General features: G+C 55.1%; 11 protein-coding genes across 11 annotated transcripts; 5 read left to right on the forward strand and 6 right to left on the reverse strand.

Annotated features, from left to right (window-relative positions):
* Positions 1 to 118: 118 nt before the first annotated feature.
* On the forward strand, positions 119 to 1045 carry TRIREDRAFT_121292 (uncharacterized protein; the record flags this gene model as incomplete). Its single annotated transcript, XM_006964383.1, has 3 exons — positions 119 to 271; positions 352 to 540; positions 606 to 1045. The coding sequence occupies 3 exons, from the start codon at positions 119 to 121 to the stop codon at positions 897 to 899; spliced, it is 636 nt and encodes a 211-aa protein (XP_006964445.1). The 3' UTR covers positions 900 to 1045.
* A 395-nt stretch (positions 1046 to 1440) lies between these two features.
* On the forward strand, positions 1441 to 3276 carry TRIREDRAFT_76960 (uncharacterized protein; the record flags this gene model as incomplete). Its single annotated transcript, XM_006964384.1, has 3 exons — positions 1441 to 2500; positions 2546 to 3033; positions 3112 to 3276. 3 exons carry the CDS (start codon positions 1441 to 1443, stop codon positions 3274 to 3276), a joined length of 1713 nt encoding a protein of 570 aa, XP_006964446.1.
* Positions 3277 to 4724: 1448 nt separating this feature from the next.
* TRIREDRAFT_121294 (glycoside hydrolase family 16) lies at positions 4725 to 6548 on the forward strand. Its single transcript, XM_006964385.1, has 4 exons — positions 4725 to 5363; positions 5442 to 5542; positions 5656 to 6325; positions 6408 to 6548. The coding sequence occupies exons 1-4, from the start codon at positions 5105 to 5107 to the stop codon at positions 6503 to 6505; spliced, it is 1128 nt and encodes a 375-aa protein (XP_006964447.1). The 5' UTR covers positions 4725 to 5104; the 3' UTR covers positions 6506 to 6548.
* Positions 6549 to 7008: 460 nt separating this feature from the next.
* On the reverse strand, positions 7009 to 7741 carry TRIREDRAFT_60392 (uncharacterized protein; the record flags this gene model as incomplete). The annotated part of the gene is made up of 3 exons (XM_006964566.1): positions 7009 to 7362; positions 7471 to 7566; positions 7661 to 7741. 3 exons carry the CDS (start codon positions 7739 to 7741, stop codon positions 7009 to 7011), a joined length of 531 nt encoding a protein of 176 aa, XP_006964628.1.
* Positions 7742 to 8383: 642 nt separating this feature from the next.
* TRIREDRAFT_3434 (uncharacterized protein) lies at positions 8384 to 9636 on the reverse strand (the record flags this gene model as incomplete). Its single annotated transcript, XM_006964310.1, has 2 exons — positions 8384 to 9059; positions 9143 to 9636. The coding sequence occupies 2 exons, from the start codon at positions 9634 to 9636 to the stop codon at positions 8384 to 8386; spliced, it is 1170 nt and encodes a 389-aa protein (XP_006964372.1).
* Positions 9637 to 10774: 1138 nt separating this feature from the next.
* On the reverse strand, positions 10775 to 11200 carry TRIREDRAFT_106219 (uncharacterized protein; the record flags this gene model as incomplete). Its single annotated transcript, XM_006964567.1, has 2 exons — positions 10775 to 10956; positions 11023 to 11200. 2 exons carry the CDS (start codon positions 11198 to 11200, stop codon positions 10775 to 10777), a joined length of 360 nt encoding a protein of 119 aa, XP_006964629.1.
* Positions 11201 to 11638: 438 nt separating this feature from the next.
* Positions 11639 to 12412, reverse strand: TRIREDRAFT_60095 (uncharacterized protein; the record flags this gene model as incomplete). Its single annotated transcript, XM_006964568.1, has 3 exons — positions 11639 to 11725; positions 11788 to 12126; positions 12191 to 12412. The coding sequence occupies 3 exons, from the start codon at positions 12410 to 12412 to the stop codon at positions 11639 to 11641; spliced, it is 648 nt and encodes a 215-aa protein (XP_006964630.1).
* A 653-nt stretch (positions 12413 to 13065) lies between these two features.
* On the forward strand, positions 13066 to 14621 carry TRIREDRAFT_27398 (uncharacterized protein; the record flags this gene model as incomplete). The annotated part of the gene is made up of 2 exons (XM_006964342.1): positions 13066 to 14444; positions 14516 to 14621. Coding segments are annotated over 2 exons (1485 nt in total), but the record flags the coding sequence as incomplete, so codon positions are not given.
* Positions 14622 to 15015: 394 nt separating this feature from the next.
* On the reverse strand, positions 15016 to 17796 carry TRIREDRAFT_121295 (uncharacterized protein; the record flags this gene model as incomplete). Its single annotated transcript, XM_006964569.1, has 2 exons — positions 17162 to 17796; positions 15016 to 17108 (listed from the first exon to the last, which is right to left on the reverse strand). The coding sequence occupies exons 1-2, from the start codon at positions 17736 to 17738 to the stop codon at positions 15016 to 15018; spliced, it is 2670 nt and encodes an 889-aa protein (XP_006964631.1). The 5' UTR covers positions 17739 to 17796.
* Positions 17797 to 22686: 4890 nt separating this feature from the next.
* On the forward strand, positions 22687 to 24222 carry TRIREDRAFT_106223 (uncharacterized protein; the record flags this gene model as incomplete). The annotated part of the gene is made up of 3 exons (XM_006964386.1): positions 22687 to 23209; positions 23494 to 23706; positions 23936 to 24222. The coding sequence occupies 3 exons, from the start codon at positions 22687 to 22689 to the stop codon at positions 24220 to 24222; spliced, it is 1023 nt and encodes a 340-aa protein (XP_006964448.1).
* Positions 24223 to 24774: 552 nt separating this feature from the next.
* On the reverse strand, positions 24775 to 25451 carry TRIREDRAFT_121297 (uncharacterized protein; the record flags this gene model as incomplete). Its single annotated transcript, XM_006964570.1, has 3 exons — positions 24775 to 25006; positions 25086 to 25175; positions 25242 to 25451. 3 exons carry the CDS (start codon positions 25449 to 25451, stop codon positions 24872 to 24874), a joined length of 435 nt encoding a protein of 144 aa, XP_006964632.1. The 3' UTR covers positions 24775 to 24871.
* Positions 25452 to 25699: the final 248 nt, after the last annotated feature.

The following is a 25699-nucleotide window of genomic DNA, read 5'->3' on the forward strand; positions in this document are numbered from 1 at the left end:
TGGCTGGTGACGAGTGGCTGGTGGGCTTCAACACCAAGACTCGGGCCAGTGTGTCCCATTCACACGCCTCCCTGATCCTGATCCAGCCCTCGACAACGCCGACCTGCACAACCACACGATGAGACTGCCAACGCTGGTAGCTGGCCTGATGGCCTTGATGGCCTCCAATGTCGCCGCCACGGCATTGACCTACAAGCTGACCGCCAACGAAAGGGCCTGCTTCTACGCGGCCACCAAGAACCCGAACGAGAAGATTGCCTTTTACTTTGCTGTGGGTGGCGCCCCCCATTACTGTAGCAGCAATCATGCTGTACTTGCTTCACACATGTACTGACTAACCGCGCGCATTAGGTGCAATCGGGTGGTTCATTCGATGTCGACTACATCGTCGAGGGCCCCGGCGGCAAGGTGATCCTGCAGGGCGAAAAGGAGCGACAGGGCGACTTTGTCTTCACCGCGCAGCAGGTTGGCGAGTACTCGTTCTGCTTCGACAACGAGATGAGCACCTTTGCCGAGAAATTCGTCGACTTTGAGATTGCTGTCAGTACAAGCGAACGGTGGAAACAAGGGATCCTAAGAGACTAATAAGTACCTCTTTCGTCTAGGTCGAAAACGAGTCTCGAACCGCACAGCTCCCCTCCAAGCAGGGCTCATCACCGGAACAGACGTCTATCCTGGAAGAATCCATCTACAAGATCTCGGGCCAGCTGTCGACCATTTCACGAAACCAAAAGTACTTCCGAACACGAGAGAACCGCAACTTCAGCACCGTGGCGAGCACGGAGAAGCGCATTGTCAACTTTAGCATGATCCAGATTGCTCTCATCATCTGCATGGGGGCGCTGCAGGTGTTTGTTGTTCGGTTCTTCTTCCAGGGCGCGCGCAAGGGCTACGTTTAAACGAATGATGCTTTTCTTCTATTTTGCAACGCAAGGCATACGGATATGCAATCGACGACCCGTTTGTCCCGCATGAGCTGGGATGGTATGGACGGAGGCGTGGCATGAGATACCTTGGGTAGGCCAACGTGGCCGGAGTCTTTTGGCTCGAACACAGCTGGTGATGAGCCTCCAGGGCACAACACGGAAAAGGGAGATGCCTCCCAAGAAATGAGATGAAACATATACCTTTAATTGCATCAATTGATCATTCAATCTTGAGTGCCTAATACCTTATGTAGCCAACTGCGAGCGATACACTTGGCCGCTTGGAGTACATACTGACCTAGGTACCTTACATAAGTGGACGTCTGAGGCGCTCACAGAAATTCAAGCCACTTTTGCGGAGCCGAGACTCTTGACTTACGCCACACTATTGCCTAGAATCCCTGTCAGCCCAGCCACACCTTGCACCGCCATACCTGGAATTTCTCAACCCAAAAGTTGGCCATCGCCAGCTCTCGCCGCTTTGCATCCGTCACCTCACGCGACGCCCGGCAAAATGACGTCCATGGCCGCATCACTGCAGGCGTCGCTGCCCAAGCCGAAATACACCGGAGAGGATGAAGAGGCGCCGTCGCGGGCGCAGCAGCGCGGGCCTCGCATCGTAGGGCCGGGCCAGCTAGACGAGACGCAAATCGTCCTCAAGCGCAGCGGCCCTCCCCCGTACGGCCAGCGAGCGGGATGGCGGCCTCGCTCGCAGGAGGACTTTGGCGATGGCGGCGCATTCCCCGAGATCCCCATTGCCCAGTACCCGCTGGACATGGGCAAGAAGGGCGCCAAGACGAGCAATGCCCTGGCGCTGCAGGTCGATGCCGAGGGCAAGGTCAAGTACGACGCGATCGCGAGGCAGGGACACGGCGAGGGGCGCATCATCCACACATCCTTCAAGGACCTCATCCCGCTGAGGCAGCGAGCCGATGCTGGGGAGATTGATCTGTCGCGTCCAGACAAGGAGTCGGTCGAAGCGACGACGGAGAGGACCAAGAACGCGTTGGCAGCTCTCGTCAGCGGAGCCGTGGCGGCGCAGAAGCCCAAGAACCTCAACATCGGACAGCGAAAGGACCCGACCTTTGTGCGATACACGCCGGCAAACCAGATGGGCGACAACTCGAAGAAGCAGGACCGCATCATGAAGATTGTCGAGCGGCAGCGAGATCCCATGGAGCCTCCGAAGTTCAAACACAAAAAGATTCCCCGCGGCCCCCCGTCACCACCTCCTCCCGTCATGCACTCGCCACCGCGAAAACTCACCGCCGAAGACCAAGAGATGTGGAGGATCCCGCCCCCCGTGTCGAACTGGAAGAACCCCAAGGGTTTTACGGTGCCGCTGGACAAGCGCTTGGCTGCAGACGGACGAGGCTTACAGGATATTACAATCAACGACAAGCACGCACAGTTCGCGGAGGCGATCAAAATGGCCGAGCGCCATGCCCGAGAAGAGGTCCAGCAGAGAGCTCTCATGCAACAGCGGCTGGCGGAGAAGGAAAAGATGCAGAAGGAAGAAAACCTACGGGCTCTGGCCCAGAAGGCGCGGGAGGACCGAGCTGCAGCTGGTCGACGTGGAAGAAGGGACTCAAGGGACTCGCGAGACTCACGGGATTCAGGCTCCAGATCACCATCACGGTCTAGCTACAGTGGCTCAGAGTCTAGAGGTTCCGATAGCGAGGACTCAGAAGTTCGGGCCCGAGAAAGGGCACGAAGAGAGAAGCGGAAGGAAGAAGAGCGGAAACTGCGTCAAACACGAATGGGCGCCGAGCGGCGTATCCAGGTTATGGCCCGGGAGCAAAATCGAGACATTTCCGAGAAGATTGCTCTGGGCATAGCCAAGCCTTCACAGTCCAAGGAAACGATGTACGACTCACGGCTGTTTAACCAGTCCAGCGGGTTCGACAGCGGATTCAACGAGGACAATCCGTACGACAAGCCCCTTTTTGCCGCTCAGGATGCCATCAACAGCATCTACCGGCCGCGAGCAAACCTGGACGACGAGGATGCGGAAGCGGGTGACCGGGAGATGGCCAAGATTCAAAAGTCAAGCCGGTTCGGTGAGGCGCTGGGCAAGGGCACCTTTAAGGGGGCCAGCGAAGCAGAGGTCAGTTTTTTTTTTTCATCTTGTCTCCTTTGTCTGTCAGCTCGTCGTAGCATTTGCTAACCGGTGTCTGTTTCACAGGCACGAGAGGGACCGGTGCAATTCGAGAAGGACGCTGCCGACCCGTTCAACGTGGACAAGTTTTTGTCCGAGGTGGACCAGAACTCATCTTCGAAGCGAGGATACGGGCTGCAGGACGAGGAGAGGAGGGCCAAGAAGGCTCGCGTGGAGGAGGATGACGATTAGAGCGAACATGTATCATTTTCTCCATGTCCATTATAATGAATCAGAGAGGTCGACTTTGTTGACTGTCGCTTGCGATCTGGAGGGGTCAGTCAGTTTTTTGCGGTTACGGTTAGATTTGCCTGGAGGGGGGGCGGTTACAGAGAGCCCATCATCACATGGATATTGAAATGCAAAGAGGACAATTACCCTGATATAATACCGATGCAATACAACATGTTACTGTTGACCGTAATAATAGTATCCTGTCAGTCTACAGCACGTGAAATGGTATCACATGTAAGAAAAGAAAAGCCCATCCACACCATCGAGCCCGTCAGAACCCACTCACACTCGGACCGTCACTCACTTGAGTGGCTTCGTATTGACATTGACTTTTGCACTGCCTCCTCCGTTCCTGAATAGTAGCTCGCCTTTTTCCCCTTTTTCCATCCCACCCTCTCTGTTTCTTGCTCTTTGACAGCTATTGGCTCCAGGGCTATCACAGTCGGTGCCTACCTATTACTACCTCCATTCTTGTGCAGAACTGGCTGCGATGTTTCCCTTTTTTGTACGCACCGTCTAGTTAAAATAAGTCGCTGGTGCCACTTAGATTCCCACTTGACAAGTTTGTAACACCGACGCGCGTCATTGTTATAAAAAACTCTGTGTCGATCCGGCTTCATTATTCCCGATTTTTGTTCCTATCTGGGCTTTCCTGATATTCGTTTTCGGTATTGATCTTTGATAGTGAATTTGCCTGCTCCTGCATGTCCGTTGAGAAGTATTTCGTTTGTTTGTTTTATATTTACGTCCGTGACTTAATGTCGGAATCTCCTTAAGGAGCAATGTGGACGGCCCGAGCTAGCTATATACTTAATTACAAGATACAGGACCATTCAAGGCACGTAGGCGTGACGCAAGGAAAAATAAAAATGAGAAGTATTTCCCTCGACGTTGAAAACAGGTCTAGGTTAAGGCAGCGACGACGAGTACTTGAACATTACGGATATACAACCCAGGGTAAGCTATTGGCCTGCCAGGAATACGCATCCAATACGCCCAGTTCGACGACCGGGGAAGCGGGATTCCTTTAGATGCCGGGGGGTGGTTTGGATTGATAGGGCAGTGCCGCTGTATCCGGTCCTTGTCCATGGTAGTGACTGTGCTCTGCTTGAAATATCACTTCGTATTATTGATGAGGCGCAAGAAGCCGTGAGTGAGCAACGAGGTACGAGGCCCGTACTAAATGTCTGCCTTATACATAGGTAGGTATGGTAGTACCTGTAGTAGTACTATGTGGACTCGTAAGAGGTCAATCCGTACCCAACGTGAACCCACTCAGTTCCGTTTTCCCGTCTGTTTCCTCTGGTCTTCTTCGCCTGTCAACTTCACATTCTCGTATTATTTGTGCTTGTCTCTGATTAGAAAGCCTTTGTTGCGCTTCTTTTTCCATCTTCGCAACGTCGCTCTCTTGATTTTGGACTCTGTCCTGAGTCGTCGTTATTTGCCGTGGGCAGCTTGTTGTCACCAACTACCTGAATTGCGCTCGTTATCGCGAGTAGGAGCAGCCCTTTGGTTTCTCTTCCCAAAGAGGCTATCGCCGGAGTGATATTAACCAGACTGCATTCATTGGCCGGGATTGCCATCCATCGACTCACATCGTTCGTTGGTTCGCCTTTTTAGTGAAATTGTTGTTTCCTCTCAGACAAGAGAGACGGGAAGAGAGGGAAGCGAGAGGGTAAAGAGGGAATTATATCTACCACTTTCCTGGCGTGCTATTCGCCCTTACCTTTCCTTTCTCCTCTCTGGGCAAACCAGGCACATCCTTTAAACAAGAGTTACAAGCGACATGGAGCGAGGCAGTGTAAAGCCGGGCGAGGTGCCCCCCGGATATGAAGAATATCCCCTCGACAACCGAGGCCATCGCCAGTCCGGATCCTCATCGCCTGCCCTGTGGAACCCGAGATACTGGTCCAAGAAAGTATGGATTGGCATTGCTGCCGTTGTCGTCATTGCCATTGTCATTGGCGTGGCTGTTGGCGTCACGCAGGGGAAGAAGAGTTCATATCCCGACTACTCACAGTTGACATATACCCTCAAGGATACATGTGAGTCCAGAGATGACCCTTTTCTTCTTCTTCTGCTCGACAATGGTTTCACCATGCTGACCAACTGTCGATAAACAGTCCAGGGAGAAACCTTCTTTGACAACTTCAACTACTTTGAGGGCTGGGATCCTGCCGGGGGATTCGTTCACTACGTTCCGCAGCCTCGAGCCCAACAGCTGGTGAGTGACTACTCTCATAGAACAACCACACACTACATACACACAGATCACGAGAGGGCCGAAGAGTCTCATCCAATCACTGTCCATTCACACGTCGCTAACACGGGCGGTAGAACCTCACTTTTGCATCCCAAGATGCCGCCGTCCTCAGGGTCGACACATCCGTCGGCCCCGGCAGCAACCCCGACGCCTCCACGGGCCGCTTCTCCGTGCGCGTCGAGTCCAAGAAGACGTACAACGACGGCCTCTTCATCTTCGACGTCCGCCACACCCCCTACGGCTGCGGCACCTGGCCGGCCCTCTGGCTGACGGACCCGTCCAACTGGCCCGACAACGGCGAGATCGACGTCATGGAGGCCACCAACAAGGCCGACGACGGGAACCAGATGACGCTCCACACCTCCAAGGGCTGCTCCATGGGCGTCAAGCGCAAGCAGACGGACAAGGCGCTGCAGAAGGACTGCGACTCGTCCAAGAACGGTAACGCCGGCTGCGGCGTCCAGGGCCCAGACAGCACCTTTGGCACGTCGTTCAATGCCAACGGCGGCGGCGTCATGGCCATGGAGTGGCGGGACGCGGGCATTCGCGTGTGGCAGTTTGCGCGCAGCGCGATTCCCGCCGACATTACCGGCCAGAAGCCCGATCCGAGCACCTGGGGAGAGGCGGCGGCGGATTTCCCGAGCACGGATTGTAACGTCGGGAGTCACTTTAGGAACAACTCGATTATCCTGAACATTGACCTCTGCGGCGACTTGGTGTATGGCGTGTGGGATAGCTCTGGCTGTGAGTTGCCCTCCTTATTTGTCTCTTTTGAAACCCCGGGTATCCGATGAAGATGCTGACTCTGCTTGCCCCCTTTCTACAGGTTCCAGCAACTGCACCGATATAGTTGCAAACAACCCCCAGTCCTTTGTCGATGCTTACTGGGAAGTGGGCAAGTTCCAGGTTTACCAGGCCGCGTGAGGGGGTGCGAGGAAGCTGGGCGCAGCTTTAATGAGGGTAAGGTTATACAAGATAATATACCAGAACGAGGCATGGATTCTACATAGTAATGAAAGTAATGGTACGTTTATGAGAAGATGATGCGCGTGTGCTTCATTGTTTAGTAAGCCCGTCCATGGCTCACCGTTCTGAGAGTGCTTCTGAGAATACTCTATAGCAGCCAGGGTATTGTTATACACATGGTATCTCTCCCCTTTCTCCTTGTTATACACATGCTTTCCCCCCCCCTTTTCCTTGATATATCCCCTTTTCTGTCCTCCAAGGGCCTCGCCAAAGTGGAGATATCGTACCTGAAGACAGTTCCGCCAACGCCAGCCCAGATGCTCTATATGTACACTCTACCGGAACTCCCCAACCAATTATAATAAGTCAAAAGAAACAGATGATCCCAAATCCTCACATCATCACCATCACCATCATCGTACCAACTCCCCACCAATTTTTCCATCTCCTTTTTTCCCGTTCTACTCGTCGCTCGGCTGCCGCATGTACGCATCAATCGCCGCACTAAACGCCGCAAACGCAACACACCCGCCAGCAACCGCCTGAGGCCCCGCGTTCTTGGCCAGGATGCCTCCCGTCAGACACCCCGCGGCCACGCCGTTGACGAGGTCGTTCTTTGCGCGCAGCCCTTCGATGCCGCACTCGATGCCGGAGAAGAGGGCGCCGACCTTGCCAAAGTTCTTGGCCATGCTCCACGAGCGCGTGCCCATGTCCTTGAAGCCGATCTTGAGCTGCTGGCGGAGGGGCAGGGATGTGATGGCCGGCTGGCCGTTGGCGCCTTGGAGGGGGCTTCCGAAGGGGGTGTCGTAGGACATCTGCATGATGAGGCCGGGAGTATTATTAGACATGGTCAAGGTGAAGAGTGGGGGGGTGGTGGAAAAGATGGAGGTTCGTGGATGGAGGAGGAGGAGGAGGAGACGTACAGAGGCCATGAAGAGACCAAAGAGGCCGCCCATGCCGAAGCCCATGACGCCTGACATGATGGACTTGCCGTAGCATGATTCCATTGCGCCTTGGATCTAGATACGGAGGATACGTCAGTAAGCCAGATGCTTGAGAGCTGAAGGGTCAGGGGGACCGAGAGAGAGAGAGTGAGAGAGAAAGAGTGCTTACAGCTCGGACGTTGGGGTCTTGGTTGGCGCCCATCGGCGGAAGGGGAGCGTTGCCCCCGCCAAGAGGAGATGGAAAGCTCATGATGGCGAAGTTGTTATAATAATGCTTTGACGAAAAAGAGAGACTCGAGTAGACTCTAGATTATTGCGCGCGAGAATGTTGTTGTACGTGTGAGGGTTGTAGGTAGTAAGTAGTGTGATAATATGCGCCGTCACTGCAGATATCGAGTGGATTGTGAGCGTTGAATCCCGTTTAGCTTCCGATAACGAAGAGGAATTATTTCTGCCGCCCTTGACCGCCTTTGGACCGGAGAGCGTTGAGCGGCGGGGCGGAAGAGCCCCGCTGTGGGGCATTCGACCGGAGCGGGAGCGGGAGGAAAGCCGGAGGTGGGATTTGTGTGACTTGGAGAGGATCGAATGATACTGGGTATATCATCGACCAGAAGCCGAATATGTGATGACTTTTCAGCTTTACACAACTTTGTGGAAGACATCAGATGGTATCACTAAGCGCAACTCTGGATATAGAGTGTTACACATGTGCTTGGAATAATAATAATATTACACAACCTTGAAAAACTCCAGTACGCTACCTTATCCAGATGCCATGTAAAAGACTGACAAAAACTCCAACACATGCCAGCATGCATTGTTCATCTAGTCCCTTCAAAAAAAAAAAAAAAAAAGCCCTCAAACATCAACTCACCCTCCCCCATTCAGCCTCTCACTCATCACAAATAGCAGCCACCGCCTTATCGATCCAAAGCTGGTTCTTCTCATCCTCGAGATACTCCCTCGCGAGCGTCTTCAGCTCCTCCATCTTGGTATAATCCGCCAGCCCAATCTCGCTCTTGCCCAGCGCCGGATTCAGCCGGACGTACCTCGTCTTTGCGTGCTCGGGCCTGTTGTTCAGCGCCGTCATGTGCCGCGAAAAGTCCTTGCCCTTGGCGTTGGTGTTTGTCGCAAAGCCCATGACGGACGCCGCGACGCCGACGAGCTGGAACCACGACTCGGACGGCGACGCGTCGGGCCGCGTGTAGCCCGTGCCGAGGCTGACGACGCACGACACGGGCGGCGCGGGCTCTGCGGGCTCGACGAGCTCGTAGCGGGCGTACCACAGCTGGTCGATTGGGTTGTTGTTGAGCAGGCCGCCGTCCCAAAAGGTCAGCTGCTGTGGGCTGTTGTTGTTGTTGTTGTTGTTGTTGTTGTTCTCGGGCCACTTCACCTCGGGGAAAAAGGTGGGCGCGGCAGAGGTGGCGCGTGTGGCCAGGCTGATGGTGATCTTGTCCGAGTGCTCGCGCATGGCGTCGTTGACCTTTGACTTGACGTGGATGGTGTTGTTCTTGTACGTCCTCAGCAGCACCGTTTCGGCCCTGTTCTGCGCCGTCGTGCAGACAAACCTAGAGATCGATTCATCCGATAATCAGCCAACCATATAATCTAATGAAAAGGCAATCCAGAGGGATGAAAGGAAGAGACTTACATCCTGCCTGCGTTGGGATGCAGCAGCGGCGCCTCGCCCTTGAGCCTCCGGTCCTCCTCGTCAAGCCCATACTTGCCCACCACCCGATCAATCGCCTTCTTCAACGACTTGTCGTCGAACCTGCTGCTCTGCACCAGCGTCTTGCTGTTGTTGATCATGGAAGCCAAGCCGTTGGGCATCCAGCTGGTGATGTTCCACCCCCAGAGCCGCGGGCTAAAGACCTCCTTGGCAATCTCGTCGTACTCGCTGATGGCCTCGGACGCCGTCATGCGCAGCCGGAACAGCATGATGCCGATGATGCCGCCGGTGCTGGTGCCCGCCGCCAGCTCGAAGAAGTCGGCCGGGCGGCACTCGTCCTTGAGCCCCTTGCGCGCCTGGACGCGGGCCATGATCTCCTTGAGGATGATGAGGGAGGCGACGCCGCGGACGCCGCCGCCGTCGAGGGCGAGGAGGCGCACGCCGTTGAGGTGTCGGGTTTTGGGCAGGTAGACCATGTTTTTGGAAGAGGAGGAGGGTATGTGTACTAGGTGAAGGAGCTGATGAAGAAGAAGTTCGGGGGCTACATGAGAGACTGAAAGAGTGCAGCTCTTTTATAGCCTATAGTTTGTCTATTACATGTGGGTTGAAGATGACCATGGCATTGCTGTACACTATAGACCAATACTATTGCGCACACGCAGCAGCTGCTGCACACTATCACCACATACTCGCAGACTATTTACCGGCCCATCCCGTTTCCAGAGCCGCCACAGGGCTAACTATTGCCTCCTGGCCAGCTGAGATCGAGCCCGCTGGTGGTTTCTGCCAGTCTGCCAGTCTGCCTACCGTCTAGACTCCAGCCCACGATCCACCCTCGCGGGCGGCCCGTCCGCTAGCCGCTCAACTTCTTCGCGGACCCCTGGAGATAGGACTACATAGTAGTAGCAGTATTACTAGTTGCAAAATCTTGCGCCTCATGGATTGAGTGATGGATGACCCGGTGAAAAGCTGAATGTGATGATGGACGTGATGGCTGTTGTTTGTGGTTAAAGCGTCTCGGTTATGAAAAGGCTGGTTGCTGCCCTTGCATTGCGCTGGTTGCATGGGTATCTCAGCTGGTGATGATCTTATCGCTAATCCCTCTGAGCTGAGAGTTCTACTGCTGAGACTGGACTTCTTCACTTGTTCATCATCATGTGCCGACAGCTGAACCGCTCCCTGAGTTCTCGTCAGTGTTGGTGACATCAATGTAGAGAACCGAAAGTGGCTGGCTGTGTCCTTGACGCATTGGAAATATAGTACCACAGTCGAGTATCTATGAATAGCTGGCCCAAGGCGTAGCAAATGGTCACCAACAGATGGATGCGTTCCCACAGAATTAACGTGAATTGATCAAAGTTTCTGTAGCTTCGACTTCGAGACTTGGTATCATGCAAATGCACTTCTCTTCTCAGCAGCGAACAGAGTTTCGCCTCTCGCCTCTGCGTCTCTGGGCCTGTTGGACAGCTGTGTTTGCCGGGTGCTCAGTAAACCCTTTCTCTACCATCCGAACCCGTCCAATTGATATCAAGCCTGTCTTCACTCTACATTTCCAGGCTGTCCAGTTTCCCAAATTGATCCGATCAAGCCAGTTGGCCCTTTGGGAAGCTCGCCCTAACAAGCTTTCTCTGCATCCCAGTACCCATCAGTCGTTGAGCTCGCAGGACTGTCCCCAGCCATGGGATCCAGCATCTGTCCCTTGCGGAACTCACCGAGCTCACGCTTGTGCTCCACCACAAACTCGCGAGCACAAGGCGATCTGTGTCCCGTCTGAACGTTTTGGAAATAGTGTTCGACTGGAGAAGTGGGAGCATCAATCAGTATCAAGTTCAGGAGGCTGGTCATTGATCTGTAGGACGCACAGAGCATGAGCTTCGAATACTTGCGGCGCGCATTCGTCCCCATCTCCCGTTGCATGATTTCGGCGCACGCCTTCCAGTCGTGCACTCGATCGGACGGTTTCACAGCCTTTGGCGACTGTGGGACAATCGTCTTCCAGAAGAAGCGCTCTTCCTGCTTGGACCACGTTTTGCCGCCCATTGTGTGCGAGGTCCGTATATTGGTGTCCTGCGAGGGAACGCGATTCGACGAAGACGAATGGGTATGTGGTCCGAGATGCCGAGTATCAGTATGAAATGCCCAAGAGCCGTCGATTGGAGAAGATGTAGCAGGGCTGTTGGTATGGCACCAGGTCTTGCATGATCGATAAAGTTTGCTGCAGACTCAAATGCAAAAAAAGGCCGAGATATATATAGCAGTGAGGCCACGAGGTCAGCACCGCCCGATGCAGTGATTCACTGCATCAGAGCAATCATTTGAGTGTCCCTGCTGACCTCAAGACAGCACAACGGATGAAATTCTCTCGCCACGGCTATCTCCCAGGTTCTGTCCGTGATTCACAGATGCATCCAATGTGGAACCGGTGTATGATGCCCTTGAAGGTAACCAAGCAGCTTGAGCCGATGGCAAACATTGCAATTAGTACTTCTCAGAGACACGAGGCTCCGGTGGTCTGACGCCTCGCGCTTGCAGGAAGCCCGCCAGACAGTGATCGATCCGGGAGAACTGCAATCGTGTTAGCATCACAGGCAAACATCTCTCTAACGGTTCAGTCAACCGGGACTCACGATGCTCTTCTGCTTCAGCGGCACCACGCCGTCCCTTATCCAAAACGCCCACGCGCCCATCATGTTCGCCAGCATCACGTCCGTCATCAGCCTGTCGCCGACAACAGCAATGTGCGACGGATCAGTCACCCCCGTCTCGGGATACTTTTGAAAGTACGCCATGATCTCGGCGCCGCAGCCAGGCTTCTTGGTCGAATGGGGAAGCACAAAGACGCCCGTGTTCTTTTCCACCTCTGCGGCGAGCTTGAGGTCTCTGTCCCAGCTGGTTGCTCCAGCAGTGTTGGAGACGACCAAGAGCTTGCGCCCAGGGTACGCCTGCTTCAGCTTTTCAAAGTGTTGCTATAGCCAGATTGTGTGTCAGTGATGCTACAGAGCCTCAGATGGCGGCGTTTTGCCATCATACCTTGTAGGCGGGATACACTTCTTTGGCGTCGGGATAAGCAAAGCAGTCGTCCTTGTCGAGGACAACGGCCTTGATGTTGGCTCTCCGGCCGTCTCTCTGCAGGGCCGCGTCGAGAGGGATGGGCAGGTCGTTGAACGTTGGCGCAATGTGATGAGGCAGACACAAGCCGGGCTTGAGCAGCAGCTTTGCCGAGTTTAACGATCCATACAGGTTGAAGTTCATTGTGCTTGTTGTTCTTCTTTTTTTTTTTCCTGAGCTATCACACCCAGATATCAGCCTGAAGGCGGAGGAGATTGAGGCGTAATTGAATGGTGACTCAGTATCAGGTACACGAGCTTTAAGAATTCCTTGTTGAATCGGCCAGTTCCATCACATGGCAGTGGGTCGGATTGGCGCTGCACCACCTGCTCGACTTTTAGCGCTTCACGGCCCTGAGCTGCCGCTAGCTTCAGCGCGTCAAGGGACCGCGTTGAGTGGTGCTGCCTTTTGCAGGGAGACCTGGAACTTCAACTCGACCTGGTTCTACTCGGCATCTTCAGTTGGCCTTGACGACAGCATCACAGCACATTCCTTGTTGCGCGAGATAGCAGATGGAAAACTGAATCAATAAAGACATCAAGCTGATCAGCAATTGCCTTGAGACCTCAGCTAGGCACCTTGTTCTTGATATCACCCTCTCGGCCTCTCCAACCAAGCAGCATCACCATACTAAAACTACAGATACATACATTCTCATCGCCATTGAGTCTCGCAAACTCCTTCCAATGGACTCCAACGAAGATGAAGCCGCCGACATCCCCTCTCTAGGCGACAAGATGGACCTCGACATCCAAGAAACAGCCACAGAGCCCGAACCCACACCCACAACCACAACCACACCCACGCCTCGCCGCCGCGGCCGCCCTCCCAAGCCCAAATCCAACAACACCACCCCCAACTCAAAACCCGCCCTCGTCCCCGTCTTCGCAACGCCCACAAAGGCCATAGGCTTCAGCGCCGCCCTCACCCCCGGCAGGGCAGCCGACCGCTCGGCGAGGAGGAAGAGCGCGCGCGCGCTGATAGACCGCGTCGTCGGGGACGCAGGCAGCGATGACGAAGACGACATTGCACGGCAGATCTACGACTCGAGCGATGCCGGCGACGAAGACGATGACGACGACGGCGAGGAGGACGACCTCGAGTCAAAGACGGACGCCGAAGCCGCCACGCCCTCGAAATCTCGCGGCAGACCCAAGGGCCGCCCAAAGAGACAGAGACCCAGGTCGCCCACGCCGCCGAGGGACCTGCCTCCCCACGAGCTGTACTTCCTGCACAACAAGCCCGGCCGGCCCAAGACGTCGGACAACACCCTGTCGTCCCTCAACCTGCTCTCGCACGACGAGTACTTTGCCGTTCTGCGCGAGCACCGCGACCGCCACGCCGACAGCATCGAGTCTCTCGAGCAGCTGCACGCCGAGTCCTTCCCGCAGTGGGCGTTTGAGCTGTCCCAGGGCTTCAGCGTGTGTCTCTACGGCCTGGGCTCCAAGCGGCACCTCCTCCGCAAGTTCGCGACCTACATCCACGCCAACGCCAAGAGGTCGATCAAAGCCGGCGCCAGCAACAACAGGATCGTCATGGTCAACGGCTACGCCCACACGACCAACCTCCGCGAGATCCTCAGCGTCGTCGCCTCCGCCATCGATCCCACCCAGCGAGTGCCCACCTCCCAGCCCGCCGTCATGATCCAGACCATCTCCTCCCTCCTCCTCTCGTCCGCCGCCACCACGAAGAAGAAGAAGCTCACCCTCACCATCATCGTCAACTCCATCGACGCACCCCCCCTCCGCAAGCCCGGCTCCCAGGCCATTCTGTCGCAGCTCGCCGCCCACCCGCAGATCCACCTCGTGGCCTCCGCGGACACGCCTGATTTCCCCCTGCTGTGGGATATCGGCGTCCGCTCGGGCTTCAACTTTGTCTTCCACGACTGCACCACTTTTTCTCCCTTCACAGCCGAGCTCGACGTCGTCGACGACGTGCATGAGCTCCTCGGCCGGCAGTCCCAGCGCGTCAACGGCCGCGAGGGCGTCGCCTTTGTCCTCAAGAGTCTAACGGAAAACGCAAAGAACCTGTTTCGCCTGCTCGTCGGCGAAGTCCTCATCGCCATGGAGGACGAAGGCGACGACGGCGTTGGGTTGGAGTATAGGATGGTGTATAACAAGGCCGTGGAGGAGTTCATTTGCAGCTCCGAAATGGCTTTCCGGACGCTCCTCAAAGAGTGAGCCCCCCTTTGCGTCCTGTTCTGCCGCCATGATGATCGATTCGCTGACGAGCAATGCTACTGTGTAGATTCCACGACCACCAGATGTTGACGAGCCGTAAAGACAATCTTGGAACGGAGTTGTTGAGCCTGCCATTTCGTAAAGAAGACTTGGAAGCCATTTTAGAAGACTTGACTGCATAATCCGTTTCTTTCCCTTTTGTTTCTTTGGTATGTTGGCGTAGGCGCGAGGGTAGCATGTCAAAGGGGGATGAAAAAGGGGGGGAAACAGGCAAACGGAACGCAAAGGAGCATTAGACCAAAAAGATACCAATAGCCGCGGCGCATCAATACTTGAGACTCTTTCATTGCGTAATCAGCGATGTCTCTCTAGAAGTTCCATCTTTCGTTCATGCGAAGGCGATATCTAGCATCAACACCTATCACCTGTCTAACTCGTCATCTGTATCTATACCATCAATACATACAGATGAGGAGGAAAATGGATCGTAACAACATGTGATCCCCCACATCCCGTCAACAATCCCCAGAAAGAGAGAAAAACGCCCCATGCCATGCTTCTATATGCTCAAAATTCAAGTGCTTTCACGCATGTCCAGAGAACCACTGGCACAATGACGTTATCGTTGCCTCCCGTCAGAACCGCCTCCGTCAAGCTGGCCATGGACGAACACGCAAGGGCGTGCCCGGCTCTGGTCGCCATGCTCGTGCCTTCGCCAGCAACGGGCCACTGTCCCAGCCGGAGCCAAAGGCTGGCTGTCGTCAGGCCAAGAAAGACGGCGACTGTGAATGCTAGACTCCCCTCCAGACTCTTGCCGCCACCCCAGAGCCACTTGCGGTGGCCGAAACGGCGCCCAATTAGGGAGGCGGCTGCGTCGCCCAGACCAACACAGACAACGCCCGAGACCATGCTAATCTCTCTGGTAGGTATCTCCCATCCGGCCAGGTAGTCGGATCCGGTCCGCGGCAGAGATCCCAGAGACAGCCAGAGCGGAATGGCACATCCAATGAGGAGGAAAATGTGAGATATCACAACAGGCCCGCGAAAGTCCCTTCCGTCCACATACGGAGCCAGGAAGGAGGCGATCGGCTTGGACAGGGGTGGCAGCTGGCTTGCCCGCAGTAGATCCAAAATCAAGAAGATGGCCAAGACGATGGACAGGGCCAAGGCAACAAATGTCGGATCAATGAATGTTGCTGGGAGAAGCATGCCGACCATCATGAAGTGGAATACCTTGCGCCGGGTGTCGACTTCGTACGTGTTCTTCAGCTGGAAGACGATGGCAAGCCCGACGACCAGGATCGCAACCCAATAAGCGCTTATGAAGAGGCGCGTGTTGGCCTCGCCAAAGTCATCATGGCGCACATGCTGCACCCAACCGAGATGACATTCTTTCGCGCAAAAGGAATCGAGCCGCGGTGGTAAGCAGATCCAGCGTTCCAGATTTGCACTGACCACTCGATATCGAAAGGCAGGCAGGTCGCCGAAGAAATAACCAAGAGCCCAGCCAATAGGCTCATTGCCGTTGAGGGCATATGTCTGTATATATGGGCGGATCACGGCCACTATGATGACCGCCAGGCTCACATACACATACCCTGCGTACAGCCATTTCCTCCGTGCTGCTTGTGCTGGCGTGAACTTGAAATAAGCCCGGACAGAGACGGACGCTGTCCGCTTTCGCCTGCCGGATGGAGTGTGAGTTGCTGCTTTGCGAGCGACCTTTTCAGGGTGAGGTGTCGTGTGTCTCCGAGAGATGCCGCTTGTATTCGTCCATCCATTGTCGCCACTGGGCGAGGGAATTTTGTGTATATCGGAGGGTGCGTCTGCGGTCGCATCGAAAGTTTGGACCCTGGTAGGACTACTGAATCGCACATCGTCCTCGTCCTCATCGGTCGAGAACAGAGCATCGTCACTGTACACCTCGTGAGGTGACCCCAGAATTTCGCCCTTGAGCTTCCTCCAGCTCAACAGCCTCAGCAAAGACTTCCACAGGGAACGTCGCTGTGGGTATGGCTCTCGTCGGAACCGCCATTTGGGTACTCTTGCCAGCACAATCCCCCATCTGATCACAGCACCACAGAGCACAAGTAGGCTCAGGCCTCCGCCCCAGAGAAGGGCCTTTAGTATTTGGATCTGAGGCGACGATGCGAGGAGCAACACGTTGATCAGCGCAATTGAAAGGAGCTGGAGTTCGGTCGTCAGGAGGCTGGTCGTGGTAAGATGATGTAATACGGCGCACGCGGTCCGGTGTAGAGGGTATAGTAAGACGAGGTCCTCTTGCGCGAGGAAAGAATAAGTGGGCGCAAACCGAGACTGATCTGACAGAGAGGGCCGCCAAATCAGAGGCAGACAGGACAGGGCCCAGTGGAGAGAGTCGTATGCCGCGTAATGCTCGAGTTTGGGCACCACTTGCTGAGGGATCGAGCTTATGGCAAGTATCAGGTTCGGGAGAATCACCGCAGGGTTGTTGACGGAGACGAGTAAGGATACATAAATCGTAATCGCTGGGGGATATAGGAGAGGAGCGGGATCGAAGACTGTGGGAATCTTGAATAGCGTGTTCGAGGATGCTTGGCGATTTTTGTAACTCCAGATCGCAGCACGAAGCGGATATAGCAGCAAGAGCCCTCCGTAGAGGACACCAAAGAGATGGAAATCTATAGCCAGTCAGAATCAGATCACAAGTAGAGGGAAATAGTATATGGTGCACCTTTGCGCCAAGTGGCCAGAATCGGTGACAGCAGCGTGTTTGCCTGCACCATGCCCGCCAGGGTTGCAATGATGCCGACCTCAACAGCTCGCTGCACTAGTATCCTCTTTCGACGGATGGCCTCTGGCAGAACAACTCTCTCACTAGGTCTCTTGCCATTATGCGACGCCTTGGGGCCTGACGCGGGCACAGGCTCCTGCAGGACGGCGGGCGACAGCAGGGGCGTCGAGGTGCCGGAGATGACCTCGTTTCGGCCTCTCAGCCCTTTGTGGGGTCGCAGCTTCGGCGGCGGCAGGCCCTTCAGGAAGTGTTCGTCGTCGGCGTCGGTGCCGCTATCGCTCGCTGGCGTCGATTCCTTGGTCAAGGCGGCGAGACGAGATGGTGATAGCTGGGTCGCGTCGCTGCGCAGCTCTGGAGATGCAGGTCGTTCGGCGTGGGAGACGACATGATGCGAGGGGCAGGGCAGCTCGGAGCTCTGGTGGTGATAGGGGTGAGGCGACCGGTCTAGGGCTCGGAGCGCATCTTGCTCATCTGGATCCAGAGTCTCTGCCGACTCCGGGCTGAGGTGAGTTGGCATGTCGTGTGCGGCCACTTTTGCAGGGAATCATTGAAGACGGCTGGAGTGGGATGTTGAAGCCCCGAGGCCGGATGACGTAGGAAGCGTGTGACGGGCTCGAGCAGATTCAATGGCTGCTGCTCGGACGGGTTCAGCATGCACCAGAGTATCCAAGCTCACATTGAAAACAAAAGACGGGGCGAGGAAATGGAATGGGGCAGATTGCAGACGGCACTCAAGAATCGCCAATTTTCACATGAAAGCGACGTGTGCCCAAGCTTGACCGGGACGATGCGCATCCCTGGTGCCGTTTGGTGGCCGGCACCATCACGTGAATGGAAGTCGAAATGCTAGCCAAAGTCACGACGCTGCAAATCATCCGTGCATGGTACATGCAGCTCCCAGCCCTTGAGGGATGGTGAATCTGTCCTCAGGAACGACTCGAGCTGTTAGGCACCTTGCAGGTATAGTATCCGTTCATGGCGACATGATTGGCAGCAAATGTACGCCGTTGGCATCTTCAGCGGCATCTAATATTAGTAGCTGGCCCTGTCGTGCCTGATCTACTCTAGCCATCGACTCGTCTTGCCACTGAACCCTCGCACGGCAGTTCCATCAACTCCATTGTTTCGTTGCTTGATACCTTACCTTACATTCGATGGCACGAATCTAGAGAGTACCCCTCATCGTTGCACCAAGGTTGGTGATATGCTAGCAACAGCCACGTTGAAGCTAGCGACTGACCAGCTGTTCAAGTTTCCATATATGGACCATGATCCAAAGTAGACGCAAAGCTTCACGCCTCAAAAGGATTGCAGCTCCCAAGTAAAGGCATCCCGGGGGAGACGCAAAGATATATGAGGAAGACGGCCACTTCTCCCCTCCTCACAAGGCTGAACAGGGCCGGGAGTTGCCAATGCAATGCAGCTTAGATCGAGACAAGGATGCACACAGCCGCCGATTTGGCAGATACTACTACAGTAATACCAGGATGAAGTGGCCTCGAAATACTGCAACCCAGATTCAGCTGCGGTGGAGATCCTCCGCAACGACCGCAGGCCATCTTCGGCGACATACCAAGGGACACACATTTGAATCCGACGAAGTTTATTGAGGGCTGGCGGTTGCGACTAGCAGCTGGTGAGGGTCTCAAGGTTGTCTCATTGACACACGATAGAATCGTACTCCGTTCAGCAACGCTGGGATCTGGCCGAAGGCGGAATCTGTGCTGATAGCAGGTTGGCACAAAACGAAGCATATCCTACAGGTGTTCCAATGTGTTGTCTGCCCTCTTGGTCCACTCGTTCCATCAAGTCAGCTTCGAGAAGTCTTCACAGAAGCTTTGGTACAGTAACAAGTCCACTACCCTTGCCTGTTGTCTCGATTAATCTCCATGAGGCTGACGGCAGCCGCGTCGCCGAACTCGCCAATCTAGCCCTTGCTTGAGTGCCGAATATGTCTCGGCTGAAAGGTGCAAACTCTGCTACTACTAACCTTTTGCAAGTTGGCTCAAGAGACCGAGTACTAATAGGTACATGATTCAATGGGGCCCGGCCAAGCCTCCAAGCAGTTGTCGTTCGATTCGAATACGAGCCCGCCCGCGAGAGACTTGGGCTGAGCCGGCTCAGTTGGGAGCCTCGGTGGTGATGTCAGTTACGGAGTGCGGTTATTACGGAGTCCTAGGTAATCGTTGGCTAGCTGAACAATTGCCGTCTTAGCAGAAACTGCTAGCTTCTTCTTTTCCTTCATGATACGGGATACCGCTTCGGGGCGATCCCGCGGAGAATAACGAGGAACAAGTAACCCACGCAGCTGGGAGGTAGCAGTACTGCTAGTAACAGGAATACTCGTAGTTCGCAGGACATGTTCACATCTGAATCTTGGTCGCATCCGCATCGGTCTGCTTGTTGAGCGCCTGGAAACGAGATCATGGTTACGAGATGATGCGGTCAAGGAGTTGTTGTCTCGCAAAGGGGTTACACCGCCCCGTTTTCGCAGCCATGGACAGCAGGGCCTGTCCTGTCCTGTCCTGTCCTGTTTGCCTCTCCTGTCCATGATCCCCCGGCTGTGGGTGTGCAAGAGAGGGTTGGTGCTTTGTACGCGGTCACAAAGTACGAGTACCTACGATACGATGCACAGGTCAGCAGCGGGAAAGCCGGCACCGAGGGCGACGAAGCAGCCTGTGGATCGAGATCACGCCACGCCTTTGGTCGACGAACAGATGCAAAGGCGATTCGCGCAGGACCCAAATCGAGGCAAAGCAGTTGTAATTGCTCCGTATGTTCTGGAAGAGAAACCATTGACAGGGACTCATCATCGCCGTACAGTACGCGCAACCATTTGTTTTGTGCTGTCTGGACACAATGGCACGGCGGAAAGGGTGATATATGACCATGACGGCCACGGAGTCTCACCAGGAGACGGGGATGCCACTTCGTACATGCATGCAGGTGCTTCGTACGAGCAGCCACCACGGCGGAGCGACGGCTCCGCCACCAGCATCTGCTAAATAAGGATACGGCACCCAAAGGAAAGAAAAAAAAAAGGATCCGACATCCAAGAGAAAAAGGATCCGAGAAGAGAACACAAGGAGGGGCTCCCTATGTTGTCTGATATGTGACGAGGGCAAGAACCAGACAAGCATCGCCAGTCCCCGACGGTTGATGCCGAGGCGATACAACAGAGATCGGGCAGCCAAGTTTTCTCCGAAGCTCTGTGTGTCTTGGGATGCTTTTAGCCAGTCGGGATCTCAACCAAGCGGCGGTTTGTAGCCTAGCCGCCGGCATCATGCTAGTCATTGACGTCGAATCGCCGGAGGGTGGCGACGCTGTCCTGCCGGCAAGTGGATTTGCCCTGTGCGCGAGCGAAGAGTAAACAGAATCTTGGCCCAGCCCCCAGTAAGACGGGCGGAGAGATGGGGTCAAAGCTCGTGAAACGGCGCCGAGGTGAGGCGTTGCCATACGAGTACAGTACAGTAGTAATCTCATCCATGGCCCCAAACGGCATGTGTCTCTGCGTCTGCGTCCGTCTGGTAGGGTGAGCGGGAGGGATTCAGCAATTGCTCCGAGACGTGATCCTCTGGTGAACAGAGCACTCTGGTGATATCGGCGAGTCTCGCTCTGTGTTCTGCTGGTGTTGATAATAGCGCCAAGAGGCGGTTCGGTTGCCAGTTGTCGAAATCGACGCCGCATGGGGCGAATCAACAATGGGATGGATAGCCTCAGAAAGAAACCCGACCAGAGCCATGCTCGACCCGAGCTAAAAACAGGAACAAGGGCCATGACGTGGCGTTACCTGTGCCGCCTGGTTTGCCGCTGGAATGAAGCTCTGGGCCAATGAATCTGATGGAATCCGTCGACTCAATTGGCTGCTGCTGCTTCACCACTCACTCACTGTTTCAACGGCTGTGCGCCCCCCCTTTGCAGCCTCCTCCCTTGATGGACGGGATCCGGGCTGGATTGTATCACGTCAGGGCGCCAGACATTGAATGAATCCTTCGTAGTTGTTCCTCATTGACTCGCGCAAGCTCCCCCCCAGCGCTAACAACAGAAAGCACTGACGATGGCTTGCAAACCAGCCGCTCTGCAGCTGCTCGACTGAAACCTCGTCATGGTCCCGGCAAAGGCTCCCCCCGTCTGCCCCCATCAGAGCCCATCTGCATCCAATCCATCTCTCCCCCATCGGCTTCTCTTCCCCCCCTGCAGCCCGCCTAGTGGCCGCTAGAGCTCTCCCAAGGCCCAAGCACGCAGCCGCTGCCGGCCAGTCAGAGACAGCAGCCGGCTTGCGTCTGGCAATATTGGCCCTCAACCCGGTCCAGCCAGCCCATGCGTCCCGCTGCTGCCCGCTAATAATGACGCATGGACATTGGCGATGGATAAGCTGCCTGCCTTGCTATCGCCCTGGTCCTTGCATTGCTGTGAGCTGTCATTGATGCCGTCCTTGCCATGCCATGGCAGCTGAAGGCACGGGGTGGGCTGAGGCTGGGAACCGGGAACCTCGTATCCATGGATAGCAGCAGCACGCAGAACTGGTGATACAGGCGACGCGGTTGAGTCGCACGGCCGCCGATACGGACGACAGGCATCCATTGCTCTCTGTTCTCTCTGGTACTACCGTCGCCATTGCCATTACCTATCTACTGTCGTACTATCAGAGTCCCTTATCCTTGATCCTTCTTATCTTCACAGCAAGGAACGCAACAAGGAACAACCTCCTGTGTTGGGCTTTATGCAAGCCCAGTGACTCCGGCCTCCTCGCTCTCCACCAGACCACAGCCCCCCCAAACTTATACTTTTCCGCCGTCGAGGAACCGCCGTCTCTTCTTCCACCACACTTTTCCCTCTCCTCCCTCGCCTGCATACTACCTAGGTATCTACAATCTGTTGCCTCTACCGTACGCATACGGACTTGTACTCCCGACTTCTCACTGCCAACTATTCGTCTCCGTTGGCCCAAGACAGCAAGCAGCTCGATCGATCTGACTGGCTGAGCCAAGACGGGCAAACGTGGACCTCAGCTGCATCTCGCTGCCCCAGATTTGCCCCCAAGCCCAAGAGGAGACTTCCAGACGAGCAGTGAAGCTCCGGAGAGAAGACTCAGGACCCGCATTCACTTCAGAACTCTCTTGCTAGACGTCTCGGGTCCGGCTGGTCGAAGCCAGAAAAGCCTCTCCGCTTTGTGGTGGCGTGCGTCTCGCATCCGTCCAGTCTCGTAACCTTCAAGACACCCCCTGCTCTGCCCTGCCCTGCCTGCAGCTACACGGCAACCGCACATCACTCACTCTCTCTCAAACGCCCCCTCATTCGTCCTCGTCGTGAGACAGTCCGGTATATTATCCGCACTCATGGCTCCCATGGGCTACAGTGACCGTGACGGCCACCTAGAGGCTGGACTTCTGAGGAGCGACCAAGGAGAGAAGCAGACCGGACATCAGCAGCAACTAACCCAGACGACTCCACGCAAGAGCAAGATGGTTTACCTTAGGCGGGCACTTGTCATCGTCGCCGTCGGCTTCGTCCTCGGCCTGGGCGTGGCGACGGCTCGACCCGGCTTCGTCGACTGCCACAGGAACTCCAAGATGGCCGTGGCCAAGGCTCACGGGGCCAGCAGCGAGTTGGTTGGGGAACTCGACAAGACGTCTCCCGACCTGCTTCACCGGCTGCTGCATGCCTATCTCCCCGAGAGATACCAGCACGGCGTCTTTGCCTCGGACGCCGAAGCCATTGATGCCATCCATGAGAACGACCCTTCTGTTGCCTCTGCCATTGTCCAGATCGCCAAGAGACAGGAGGACGGCTCGAGCAACAGCAACACGACCATCCCCAGCAGCCCTTCAAGCACTGCTCCGCCCGCCTCGGCCACGGAGTCGGCGTCGGACTCCTCGACTACTGCGGATGCAAACGCTCAGTCGACGACGGATGCCCCATCGTCCACGCCGACTCCTTCGGACACGAGTGCTCAGCAAACGTCTACTCCTGATTCTACCTCATCGGGTAAGTGCCATACCTACAGATGCTGTAAATAATCGATGCCAAGCAACTGACTTTAGCATTCATAGACGAACCTGCTAGCACCACTGCCGAGTCTACCGCAGACACATCCTCGGCCTCTGCGCCTGCATCCACCACGGCTGAGCAAACCACTGCCGCGGAGCAGACAACAACCAACGCCCCCTCGACTACCGCGGCTCCCAGCACCTCCCAGGCCCCTAGCACGACCGATTCTGCTTCCGAGTTCACTGCTACTGCTTCTGGTACGTCTACTACTACAAGTGAAGATATCACCACTACGGCTGCTTCCTCCTCTCCCACTACCGCTCCGGAGTCCTCCACCTCTTCTGGTAGGTTGTCGTCAGACATCGCCTCGTCTTTTACTACTTCGGATGCGTCCACCTCTGCTTCTGATACTTTGCCCCCTTCCTCTGTGACCTCCTCCCTCCCCAGCTCAACTCCGCCACCGGAATCGACGACGGCGACCGAGACCACTACTGGTATGTCACAGATTTTCGCGCTGTCGTTTGACATTGTCGAGACGGACATGCCAGCCCAGAAGTTGGATGCTGGACCATCTGGATGTAGAAAGGAGACTTGGGGTATCTTGCTGCAGCAAACTGCCTGAAGATTCGTTGGCCGGAGCTGCCCTATTTCTTCCTTACCCTCGCAGCCGCGAGACGCTCCACTTGTGGTTGCGGCAATCATGGCTAACAGATGCGTTGACAGATGACACCATTACCTCGACAACTGCTGAAGCCAGCGAGACTCCCAAGACAACCATTACTTCTGGTTCCAAGACGACGTCTGCCCCCGTCCTCCACACTTACACTAGGACTCTTCCCGATGGCGGCACCACCACGATGACGTCCACCTCGTGGGTTGCCGTTCTGCCCACCAGCCAGGCCGATGGATCAAAGAGCCCCGACCTTCAGAACGCTGCATCCGTCCCCCGCGGCCAGGTGCTGCTGCCTGCTGCCATTGGCCTCCTTGCCGGTGCTGTTCTGATGGTTTAAGCCGGACAATCTCTATCCTGTCCTCTCACTCTCTTTTCTTCTCACTACCTCACTCGTTTTTTTGTTTTTGTTATTTTGATCTGCATAAGCATAAGCGTTTCGATGCTGGGGAATTGGCGACGGCGTATCATTCATTCCTTTATACTTAATCACACGACATCTACGGCCACTTCCTAAACACTCCTTTTTAATCACAACAACCGACTCGGCGGACACATAGATTGGGCAACTGCATTTCTATCTGCATCTCTGTATTTTCTCTGGCAGCAAAACGGATTTAGACTGGGACGGGGCTCCTTACACGGAGAGGGCCCCTGGCAACTGTGAACATGATTGTTTGGCACATATGGCATCAAAAGGGGACAATTGTGTATTTCGGCTTATATAGCGAAGCAATCATGCATGCAATTGAAGCAGCACACTTTCAGGCGCACCTCCCTTTTTTCTAGTCATCTGTCTCGCGATAATGATGAGAACGCAGCTTTCTCAGTGAACATGTCAAGTTTGATTTGAAAGATATGGTGGGTATACATAGCAGGTACCTAAATTTCAGCAACCAGGGACAGGAACGCCCAAAACTCCAATTCCATGCAATACGATGTAGTAGCTCTTCCAACTCTTTCCAACAGCCCTGACCTTGCTTGCGTCCCTAACCAGGTCCAATCTTGGGCATATCGTGATGCTCGCTCAGCCTAGACAGGTACGTGTTGAGCTCCTCGACGCGCTCCTTGTGTGTTTTGAGCAGTTCGGGTCTCGCGCCGGATGATTGCGCAATTTGGAGAAGCTGCAGTTTTTCAAATGTAAAGCCACATGGTCAGCAAATCTCGACAGGAGAGTCGGGAGAGAATGAGGTAATGCCATACCCTCTTCTTCCTGGCTTCTTCGTACCGCCGCTCTGCCTCTGTCTTGTACACCACCGGATCGTCGTCTTCGTCGTCGACTTGCTGCTGGTCCTCTCCGTCTTGTTTCCCTTGAAGCTTGTTCGTCTTCTTCTTCTCCTTCTTGTCATCGTCCTCTACGGGGCTCTTTAATCTCTTTTTGGATAGATCATCATCGTCTTCGTGTGTTTTGGTGAGCGCGGTGCTGCTGCTGTTGCTGTCGGAGCCGGTGGAGAGGTTCTTTGCGAGGTCGGATTTGGCGGAGGAGGACTTCTTCTTCTTCTTGGTGATCTTTGCGCCTTTGAGTTTGAGGGCGCCGCCGCCGACGACTTGGTACTCGTCGGAGCCCATGGTTCTCTTGTACCAGCTGTGCAGTGTTACTGTTTCACTCACACCAGGAAGAGACGCGATGATGGAGTGGGTGGTGATGAGGTGCTCATGAAGCGACAATAGGTAGTGACAATAGGTAGAAAGCGAGGGTTCGAGGTCGCAAGTTCAAGGTTCTAGAAGCCGCGGCTCTTAGTCAGCAAGGAGACGTTGAGAGAAACAGCAACATGGAGGAGAACCGACAATACGACGCTAGACTAGCATGTTTGAAG

This window comes from Trichoderma reesei (assembly GCF_000167675.1).
Source record: "Trichoderma reesei QM6a unplaced genomic scaffold TRIREscaffold_7, whole genome shotgun sequence".
Lineage (NCBI taxonomy): Eukaryota > Fungi > Ascomycota > Sordariomycetes > Hypocreales > Hypocreaceae > Trichoderma > Trichoderma reesei.